We start from the raw sequence: 12120 nt of genomic DNA on the forward strand, positions 1-12120 counted from the left end.
TATATATATATATATATATATATATATGAGAATTTCTGAAAGGGACCAGAAAGAACTTCGTAATTTTGAAAAATGCTACACTAGAATACATACATTACAAATTGTGCATATTTCTCATGTGTATTAGACACACACACACAAACACAAACATACATATACACACATATACGGACACATATACATACATATGTATGTATATATAGATAGATAGATAGATATAGATATGTGTGTGTGTGTGTGTGTGTGTGTGTGTGTGTATACACACACAGAGCATATTACAGACACTAATCGTATGTCGATAACTAGCTGGAAAGGATGTTTTCCAAGTGCTACAAGGTAGTAACATAGTTTTACGTTGGACGGCCAGCATACATTGTCAAATAAACTTTACTGTACACCATCGTTACTGCTTAGATCTCATTTTGAGATTTTAAAACTAGTTTTTTTGCTCCTGATATATATATATATATATATATATATATATATATATATATATATATATATATATATATATACACGAGGTGATATTAAAAGGTTCCCTAACTGGTTATATTTACTTAAGTTTTAATATCATCACCTTTAAAATAGTTACCTTGCACAGCAATACACCAGTCTCAGCGTTGCTGCCGCTTTTGGATCCGGCCTGGAAGTCGTTTTCCATAAGTGAGTCGAGGACTTTCCGTGCGATTCGTCCTGGATCTCGACAACAGCGTCAAAACGGTGACTCTTAAGATGCATTTTCATCAGGTTGCTAAATCTGGCGAAAACGACTGCTGTCGAAGCGGTCCCATGTTGTCTTTAGCGAGAGACTCACGAGTGAGGAGAGATCGGTGAAGAATCCAGTTCTTCGTGCTCCACACATCCGGACACTTTCGCTGAATGTCCTTCCTCAAACGCTTCAAAATGTTGTAGTAGAACTCTCGGTTGACAGACTGACCCTGAGGGACGAATTATCGATACCACATTTCTTGAGGTGACGTTCGTTGCAGCTCTTCCAGATTGCTCATCTTCTTCCAGGGAAGTTCTTACACTTGTGAAGCGCCTGTGCCACTGGAAACATTGTGTACGACCCATTGCCTCGTCACCGTAAGCTTGCCAAAGCATGCACAATGTCTCTGTAGCAGACTTCCCAAGTTTAAGGCAAATTTTCACGTTGGCTCTTTGTTCCTGTTCACGACAAAATCGAAGACTACAGAATACTCGTGATCACAAAAGCACAAATTTCAAAAACTACGAAGTAAACACAGCGATGTCGTTCGGCACACTGCCTCATGAAACTCACTGCTTGCTCTCATTACGCACGCAACCATATGCTACCATCTGTTGGCGCGCTACGGCACTAGTCCAGTTGATACCACCTCATATATTTACGTATGTATGTATGTATGTGTATACATACATACATAATATAAATAATATATATGCATATATACATACATATATGTACATACTTACATATATGTATATACATATGCATATGTGAACACAGGACGTCACAGAACGTAAACAACATGAAATACGAAATACGAATATATGGAATATGAACTTACTTTGGGAACAACGAAAGAAACAAATGGAAAACAAGACAAGCAACTTAAAGAACGACCCTACAACAGTGGTTGGCTGTTTTTCTAATTCGTATTTCAAGCAATTCATGATAAGATACGCCTTCGATAAAACAGCTGTTCCCGCAAAGTAAATTAAACAAAATTTGGGATTTTGCAGAGGGTCAAAATTGGTAACAAAAACAGGAGTGTGAAAACAAACAGGAAGGGTTGCCAAGCCTGAACGAGTTGAGGTGGCGAACGCGGAGGAACAAGCTTGGACAGGAGACAGACAAGAATGCGTCTGATTCTTGCAGCTGAATCAGAAGAAAAGAGACTCATGCTAAGAAAAGAAAGAAAGATAGCCGATGGTCACGTTGGAGCAACGAGAGAGCAAAGGAGGAAGAGTGAGGGACAGACAGAGAACAGCGAAGGGGAGAGGAAAACAATTAGAGAAAAGATGAGAGAGAAAAAATGGAAGGGGGAGAAGGGGAGATAAAAAGAATTAGAGAAAGGAAGAGAGAGGAAATGAAAGAGTCATAGAATAAACTAGAAGTGTCGCATCGAAATTATTAAGATAAAAATACATGCATACATACATATTCTTTTATTCTTTTACTCTTTCACTCGTTTCAGTCATTTGACTGCGGCTATGCTGGAGCACCGCCTTTCAGTCGAACTAATCGACCCCAGGACTTATTCTTTGTATGCCTAATATTTATTATATCGTTTGTTTTTTTTTTGCCGAACTGCTAATAAGCTACGGGGACGTAAACACACCAACACCAGTTGTCAAGCGATGGTGGGGGGTAAACACAGGCACACAAACATTTATATATATACGACGGGATTATTTCAGTTTCCGTCTACCAAATCTACTCACAAAGCTTTGGTTGACCCGAGGCTATAGTAGAAGGCACTTGCCCAAGGTGCCACGCAGTAGGACTGAACCCGGAACCATGTGGTTGGGGATCAAGCTTCGTACCTCATAGCTACGATACCACTTTTTCTGGAGGTGACGCTCGTTGCAGGTCTTCCAGATTGCTCATCTTTTTTTCCAGAAGAGAGCGAGAGAGCCATATATTTAAATCAATGGCGACTTCGACACTCGCGCTGTTCGGGTTTAGCCCGGATATAAATTTAGTAAAGTGAACGTGTATTTGCAAGCTGGTTTAATTTCTACCAACACTGACTTCAAGTATGTAATTGCAGCCAATAACTCGAGCTCCTTTTATTGAGCCTGGTCGCAGTTAATTTATTTCTATTCAGCGCCTAGCTGTCGTCTTAGAGGTGCCCTGTGCAACAAAATATCAGTCGTTGCAGTCGATCTCTCGACATCGTTCACACGCGCCTGACTCGGGTTCAGAAGTTACAGCCCGAGTTGTTATCTATAATCGTAAAAATTAAAAGTAATTCAAATTCTATGTTTTCTTGAAACAGTAAATTTCTATAGAGATTAAATTCCAATCTATGAAAAGTTTCCGTTCTTCAATATTCTTAAAGGAACGCAAAATTATTCAGCAACTCGGGCTAATACGAACAAGCTTGATAGGTGTAAAAGACTAACTGGCATCTCTTGTCAAGAATACAGGTGACAGTCAAATCGCTGCCGTTATTTGATTGCTGTTTTCTTCTGTACGTCTGTGTGCAAAGATTATTTGTGTTTTGCAGAGTTACTTTACTTTTACCATTAACTTAAAAATAGAGAAAGACATAGTGCTAGATATAAAAAATAAGCCATTTGTGGTTAGAAATAAAGTGGGAAAACGTGAAATTTATCGAGCAGGCATGTGTCTTATGCGAAATCTGTGATGAGCCCGAGTGATGTTGATGACTTGGATTTATATATCTTTAAATTAGAATAGAACCCGTTATAAATGACAGGATATAGTTTTATTCTTTACTGTTGACACCACGTACCTTAGACTGTTTTTTAAATTTTTTTATAAAAAGCATCTCTTATTTTTCTTGATTTACTTTTATTTCTTTGCAGTTCATGTTTGGTTATTGTCGATCGCAACGGAAAAAGTTCTTAAAGTCCCGAGCATAATAAACATGTTCCACAGTCCCTCAGTGGAAACAGGAAATATGAGCATTCAGATTAAATCGAATATAATTCACACAAATTCAATTAGAATTGGTTACAGAGATATATTTATATTACCATTTACTGATTGTATCTCCGCCGGATCAATAGACGTGACAAACTCTGGGCGAAGGAATTATAGTCTAATCAATGTAAATCAACTATCTTTTATCTAAAATTCATTTTGCTGTTGATTTAAAATAATTTCCACTCTACTCTATCCTCTCAACGGAAAATTCTACTTGCTACCTCCTACATTTCCTCACACCTCCCGTCCTTCATATGCACCTGAAACCTATGCAACTTACTAGTCCGTAGCTCTCCTCTGTCTCCTAATCCCATCCACCCCGGATCCTCATTTGCTCCAGACATTGTTGCCACACCTGTCCGTTGCTCACCACATTCTTTGCGGTGAACACATCTTTTACTTTTTCTCTTCTACCTTCACCAACATCATCTATTGTTTTAAATGCTCTCTTTACGGCGCCTTATACATTAGCCAAACCAGTCGTCGTTTAGTGGACCGATTCACCGAGCACTTAAGAGACATCCGTCTCCAGAAACAAACTCCCGTTTCTCATCATTTCCGTTCGCAGTGGGACTGAACCCGGAACCATGTGGTTGGAGATCAAGCTTCGTACCTCATAGCTACGATACCACTTTTTTCCGGAGGTGACACTCGTTGCAGGTCTTCCAGATCGCAGGTGGATAGTCGAGATAAATAAATATATAGAGAAAATCCCTTCACTTTTATATTTTCTCACGAAAACACTCGAATTATACACACCAATACACATATAAAAAATATATAGAAAGTAATAATACACGGTTACTACATATAAATAAATGATAAATCAAAAAATGTGAAAACAACTTAAAATATTCTGTAATGCAAATATACGACCATATACATTTAAAAAAGTATGGAAAACAGTCGGAATAAATAAACAGACAAAATCCTTTCACCTTTATAATATTCACTAACAAAAGCACTCAGTACACACCAATACACATAAACAAATAGAGAAGTAATAATATACAATTACAATATATAAATAAATAATACATCAAAAAAGGTGAAAACCACTAAAAATATTCTCTAATATACGACGATATAGATTTAAAAAGTGTGAAATATGCTAGTTCTTTATTAAATACAACATGCAGTCCTTAGGGAGGAACTTAATATACGGATAATGCACGCCAGTCCATCCCAGTGGATATTACTGTCTATGAATAATACCACAGATAGTGCTGTTGCGTGCTCAGTACCTAATTTCTCCATCAAAGACTTCAAAATGTACTCGATGATCAATGTAGTATATCAGATAGTCTGCAGTATATTCTACATTGGTGGGCACTGCCAAGAAACTGCACGTTTGACTCAGGGAACGTATATGCACAGAAACTTCGATCAAAAACACCTACAGAAATGCCAGACCCAGGATTTCACAGTATCCATCATGGCCACTCAATCTAACACAGGTAATCTCCGCATTAATCTCCGCATCATAGTGGCCCTTCTTATTATCAAACTAAGCATGGAAGCCGCAGGTGCGAACCCAGGTGAGCCAACGGCGGGTACTAAGACGTTATATGAGTAATAGTCAATGACTGCCTTCACCGGTCACAAGCGTCATTTGTATATGTAAATGCAAGAATTGTATCTGCATAACTACTGGAAACGTGTGTATGAAACAAATTCAAAATATTTGAGTTTATCTTTATTTTGATGTGTGCCGCGCGCGTATTTAAAATCTGGGCTACATAAACTTCACAGCGAGCGGAACTTCGGAAGTGGATTGGTTGAAGCATAATTTCTTCCTACACCTCGATCCTTGGATCTTACATTTATATATATACACATATATAATATATGTATATATGTATATATGTAACAACAAAAATACAGATAGAGAAAATCAAATCTATGAATAATACCACAGATAGTGCTGTTGCGTGCTCAGCACCTAATTTCTCCATCAAAGACTTCAAAATGTACTCGATGATCTATGTAGTATATCAGATAGTCTGCAGTATATTCTACATTGGTGGGCACTGCCAAGAAACTGCACGTTTGACTCAGGGAACGTATATGCACAGAAACTTCGATCAAAAACACCTACAGAAATGCCAGACCCAGGATTTCACAGTATCCATCATTGCCACTCAATCTAACACAGGCAATCTCCGCATACAATGCCGACGATCGTTTCTATTGTATCAACATATTTAGATACAAAATATATCATTCAAGTTACTATATCCGAAAATACATGTTAAATCAACGTTTTCAAGGCGATCCAAAATTAGCTAAATTCAAAGGGAACTAAGAAAATATTTGCGGTACATGAACCCATTAAAAAGAACGTTAAGAAGAAATATAATACTTTAGTATTCAACTTTTGGTGACATCAGGGCATGATGAAAGAATAAAAAATAAACTTATGAATTCTACGTTGCGATAATTTGAAACAAAGAGATTCTACATCACAACGAGTAATTATGTTAAACAATTTTTATATGCTAGACAATTTTTGGAAAACTATGCTTATTATATATGGAAAGCAATTATAATTAAGAATTGAAATATTTAAATGCCTTCTTAAATTTGTGACAACGTTTCATTGTAAAATTGCCATTATCTATATATATAAAACAGAAACTGTCTGTGTGTGTGTGTGTGTGTGTGTGTGTGTGCAAGTTCGAAGGTTTATAATTCGAGTTCCATCTAACCGATTCGTTTGAAATTTCAGACATGCATTTGATATGGTCTGCAGCATGTTTTAGTCATAACAACTGCTTCGATCAATGTTCGGTTTTCGCAAAAACTCGATCGATAATTATCGATTTTTTTGAAAAAGTCGTCCGATTTTGATCAAACTTGACATACCAATGCATTCTTACCCAAGGTTTTTCGTTTCGTTATTATTTTTTTTTCAAATTCCGTTTCGTTTGAGTACAGGACGGGAAAAATTGACTCAAAAAATGCCTTTAAGGCAGGCCATAACGCTGGTACCATTGAGTCAGTTTAAACCAAACTCGGTAAACGAATGCATTTTCACCCAACGAGTCTTATGCCATAGATTATTTCATTAAATTGCGTTTTGTTTGAGCACAATTCGACAAACTCACATTCGAACAAAATGCCTTTGTTGAGGTAGCTCCTGATTTGATTTTCTCAGAACACTGACCCCATTCCTTCTCCAATGCATAAACAATTAATCTCCACCATGGTGTGCACACGCATTGTGACCCCACGTGACCTCAAAATAGCCACTGCCAAAAGCAGTAAACATCCGGCACTGATGCTTTCCATTGCAATAAACGAAAGCGATTTCTATGTGTAGCATGAGATAGTTAAAGCAATAACAGCCTCTGCACTGCACAAGCTACTGGTAAGTACATACTACTTCCTTCATCCATTTCACAAGCAGTAGTAACCGGCGTTGCACGGGTTTTAATAAATTACCATGAAACTGCGGAAACATGAGGCCTTACACATAAGAAAAGACGGTTTGGGGCGTGACATTGTTAAAGCAATAACCTTAGTAACCTCTTGAATCAAATCAATACCCTAGCTGCCTTTCAAAAAGTTATATTTTTGCGCTGTTTACGGTTTCCGTGTACAAGTGCTTTCGAGTGAAGCCGGGCCAAACTGTTGAACCACCAGACCGATTCGATTGAAATTTCATATATGCATTAAGTATGTTTTAGTCATAACAACTGCTTCGATCAATGTTCGGTTTTCGCAAAAACTCGATCGATAATTATCGATTTTTTTCAAAAAGTCATCTGATTTCAACCAAACTCGGTACACATTTGCAGTTGGACCCAAAGAGTCTCATGGCGTCGCGGTACTCAGTGGATGACCGGAAAACTAAAACTGAACTACAAAAGCACAATGAAGCTACGTATCACTTAATCAATGTGTTTATTGGTCCAACATTTGATGTGACACCAGATTATTCAGATTTATTTATGCTAGGGATCCACTATAATAGCTACACGAGTGCTTTTATCTTCGCGTTCTGTCACATGAGGTACGTGGGCCCCAGTCGTTTGATGACTTAAGGACTGTCGATGGCTCTGTTTGCAGCACTTACATGGAAGCATGCCTCAAGCACGGTTTGCTGGAAGACGATGCGCAATGGGAGGCTACGTTATTCGAAGCTGTTGCATCCCAGACACCTAAGCGTCTCTGAGCTCTATTTGCTGTTATGCTGCAAATTTGTGAACTGAACAACCCTTTGTCTTTGTAGCTCAAATTTAAAGACGACTTATCGAAGGACTTCATACGTCGGGCGAAGTTGCTTTTCCCTGAGGTAGAAAGTATAAGCGATGAGGTATACAATCAAGCCTTGATCGACATTGAAAATGCAGTTGTATCACTCGGTGGGAATGAGTTGCCCTCATACGGTCTGCTTAAACCGCTGCGTTCAGAGTCAAATTTACTTCCTACAGTTCTTTTGCGAGATTCGTCCTACGACACAGATACACTTGCCAATTTCAACCTAGAAACTGAACCAAGAGACTGTAATTCCCGCTCCGGCCCAGCTTCGCCATGTCTGTCAACAAGTCTCAGGGACAGACTCTTTCTGTGGCTGGACTTCTCTTGGAAGAGACTTGCTTTTCCCACGGCCAGCTGTACGTTGCATGCTCCAGAGTCGGCAGTAGAGACAGACTGTTCGCATTAACACGTCGGAGGAAGACAAAGAAACATTGTCTACAACAAAGTGCTATGTATTTGCCAAGGCTGAAGTGGATACGTTATCGCCATGCATGCATATAACGGGGTACGCTCAAATACTTCTACTATTTTTTCCCATATCAGACGGAAGCATCAGAAAAGGGCGCCTGCCTCTTGACATTCTGTGGGTTTATGGAAAGTGTTCGTATAGTGCTCCTACGATGGGAAAGAGGTGGCGATTCGTTGCAGTTGCACGATAATAATGCGAAGAAACAATGTTGTCAAACAGCTGCTACAAACGGACCAGCAGAAAGGCTGCCTTCTACTGCCTTCTACTGCCTTCTACACGGTTGATTACCTCAAGTATGTTTATTCATAACATTAAAGTGACCAATTCAATGGAAAGGATACCAATTTACAAAATGCATGGCGGCTACGTGTTGCATGAACCTCTTGAAAGCGACATTCCAACTGTTGACCATTAACCTCCTGCAACTGGGAGCAATCTATCGCTCAAACAGTTCCCTCTTAGGAAACGCTAAAATTGTTCAACTCGTTCTCTTCCTATACGTTTGTCTGTGTGCTTCATTCTAAGGCTTGATTCGCAAGTGTATGATTCTAATTTGTGCTGGGCTGAGGAGCAAGGTGTTGAAATGAGAAGAGCATTACACGAACGCGGTAGCCGTGGTAGGGCGCTAAAATGTTCTCAAGTGTAAGGCCTCATCTTTCCGCAGTTGAATGGTAATTTATTAAGACTCGTGCAACGCCAGGTACAACTGCTAGTACTATAACAATATTAAGTTAGAAATAATTATGTTATACATTTTGTCAAGACAAAGATCCCGTTTATAATTCCCAATATTGTACGATGGTGAGTAATTAATAATGGACCGTTTTAAATTATACTTAATGTTCCTATGTATGTATGTATGTATGTATGTATGTATGTATGTATGCATATGAATGTGTGAGTGCGTGTGTGTGTTTGTGTGAATGTGTGTGTGTGTTTGTGTGAATGTGTGTGTGTGCATGCGTGTGCATGTGTGTGTGTGTGTGTGTGTGTGTGTGTAGATATGTCTTATTTACTTGTTTCAGTCAATAGACCGTGGCCATGCTGGGGCACAGCCTTGATGCATATTTATCTGATAAAAAAAACTTAATTTCTTTCTAGATGAATATTGCAGACTGCTCTCACAACTATCAACTGGTACACGGAGAAGTCTTGACCAAACAAAAATATTGGATAACCTCTTACAGTAAGGAATTTTTATATATATTATTTATATATATATATATTTTTATATATATATTTATATATATATATTCTTGACTTGCTTTCGGGGCCCCAAAAGTAATACTATCTTCAAGAGGTTTTCACAAATAATATTCACTCTACTAATTATTTCAGTTTGTTGCTTATTTTATCTCTTTTATCTTTCATCTTTTGTTTGTTTCAATCATTGCAGTGCAGCCATGCTGGAGCATTACCTTGAAAGGTTTCAGTTGATCAAATCGATCCCAGTACTTTTGTTGATTCTAAGACTGGTAGTTTTGCCGAACTGCGAAGTTACAGAAATGTAAATAAACTAACCCAACTTGTCAGGCAGTAGGAGGGGACACAAAGACACACACACACACACACACACACACACACACACACACACATGCATGCATGCACGCATATACATATGTACGCATGCATGCATGCATACGTTCATACATACATACATACACTCAAGCATGCATATATACATACATACATACATACATACATACATACATACATGCATGCAAAAATACCTTGTTGTTGATGCCTTGGATTAGGTTAGAAACCGGCTCTTTTTCTATTGGCAAGAAATATTGAAATAAAACTGAATAATGACATATATACATGCATATATGCATACATGCATGTATGTATATATACATATGTACGTACATACATACACATACACGTGCGTATATGTGTAAGTAATGTCGCTCGAAGCTGCTTTGAATCAGATAAAATTGGGTAAAGTCATGTTTAACATGGCATACATATAAAAATGTATGCAGCATGTATGTAGGAATATACGTATTGCACTTTGGGCGGATCGTTTTACTTAGAAAAATACATGCATCCGTTGAATTTCATCTCTTTTTATCGTTGTCATTCTGTCAATAAACTAATTAATTAGCGAAATAATCAGATATTTATTCAATCAATAATCTAGTTCGTCCGAGTTATTTCTCTGCCAAAATGACTCATCATTCTTTTCGTTATGATGAAAACAAAAAGCGTTTGTGAAAAATGTGTGCTTGTCAAGAGCATAGAAATGTCGCAAATGTTTCCCCCCACGTATTTTATATCAATACACTGAATGTCTATATCTATTCAAATATCTTATCTGCCTTTCTTTGTTTCTTTTCTCTGAGTGTCTTTTCTTTTCTTTTGTAGATCTGAAAGCCATAAATGTTACCACAATGACTGGTGACAATGGAACTGATGATGGTATCAACATAATACTGTATTATGTTAATAACAAATATCACTATACCTTAGACACCGAAAATGATGACTTCAAAAACAACACGTTAGATGTGTTCAGTTTAAAATCTGCTTCATCGTCTTTATTAAAATGCATCGAAGTGCAAAGTGTAACCCCTACAACACAATGGATTATGAAGAATGTAAGCAAATTTCGATTTTTATTTTTCAAATGTCTGGTATTAATTTAATGCTAGAAATTACTTTTAATTATGCCATGTGTGGTATGTTGGAAAGTAATAGAGTATTTGTAGTTGGATGAAGGGTTTGGGGAGAGAAAGAATGCTGTATGGCAGAATGATAGTAGTAGTAGTAGTAGTAGTAGTAGTAGTAGTAGTAGTAGTAGTAGTAGTAGTAGTAGTAGTAGTAGCAGCAGCAGCAGTAGTAGAAGTAATAGTAGCAACAGCATTAATAGTAGAAGGAGTAGTAATAGTAACATCAGCAGCACTAGTAGCAGCAGCAGCAGCAGCAGCAGCAATAGTAGTAGTAGGAGAATCAGGCAGACAGAACTGCATCTTTGAGCTAATACTTGTAGTATGTTGCTTTCCCATACTACAAGTTTTCCCATAACCAAATTCAAACTCTCATCCACAAACTATAAAAGTACATTGTTACTTACCGTTAGCAGCTTTCAGTATTTCCATACTAAAGAACTGACATATAGCAATGACCACAGAAATAGCACCGGTAGGACACGAAGTGCCAACTAATTTGTATGCCGTTAGATAACGTTTCTGCAACTTTCTAACACACGTATATGGATTGTGAGTTAACACTGGTCTGCTTATAAAATATTTTGATTTTTGTTAAAATGTGCTCATTGTAGTTAGTGTTCATGTAGCAAGAATGGAAGAGTCAAAGTTCCCCCGCCAAGTCTTATTCAGTGAGCTCACTTCAGGAGCTCACGGTGTTGCCCTCTTCGAAGATAGGGATCAATCAAAGCAACACTGAAATTGAGTCTAAACCGTTTGAAACACAAGCCCGGGACCGTAACAAGTGGCGGTGTTCCATCACCATCGGAACCAAAAACTTCGAAACCACCAGAAGAGAAAAAGAAGAAATCAAACAACAAGAGAGAAAAGCTCGACAACATCAACCCCACCCTCCTCCAACATTACCTTGCGGTCAATGCCATCGACTCTTCCATGCGAAGATTGGTCTACAGATTCATCAACACCATTACTATAAAGAAAGCGTTCAGCAAAGAAAATAAATTCTCGGGTACGAGATGAAACCAACAACGACGACGACATGGGAGTTTTTTAATAAATGT

The 12120-nt window shown here is 38.0% G+C and overlaps 1 protein-coding gene across 1 annotated transcript in view; it reads left to right on the forward strand.

Annotated features, from left to right (window-relative positions):
- Window positions 1–12120, forward strand: part of LOC106884342 (uncharacterized) — a 92691-nt gene that overhangs the window by 33770 nt on the left and 46801 nt on the right. Inside the window, exons 5-7 of the mRNA XM_052972813.1 lie at window positions 3538–3782; window positions 9492–9576; window positions 10758–10990. Coding sequence (XP_052828773.1) covers window positions 3538–3782; window positions 9492–9576; window positions 10758–10990 — 563 coding nt within the window. The remainder of the gene's footprint in view (window positions 1–3537; window positions 3783–9491; window positions 9577–10757; window positions 10991–12120) is intronic.

This window comes from Octopus bimaculoides, chromosome 14 (assembly GCF_001194135.2).
Source record: "Octopus bimaculoides isolate UCB-OBI-ISO-001 chromosome 14, ASM119413v2, whole genome shotgun sequence".
Taxonomy (NCBI): domain Eukaryota; kingdom Metazoa; phylum Mollusca; class Cephalopoda; order Octopoda; family Octopodidae; genus Octopus; species Octopus bimaculoides.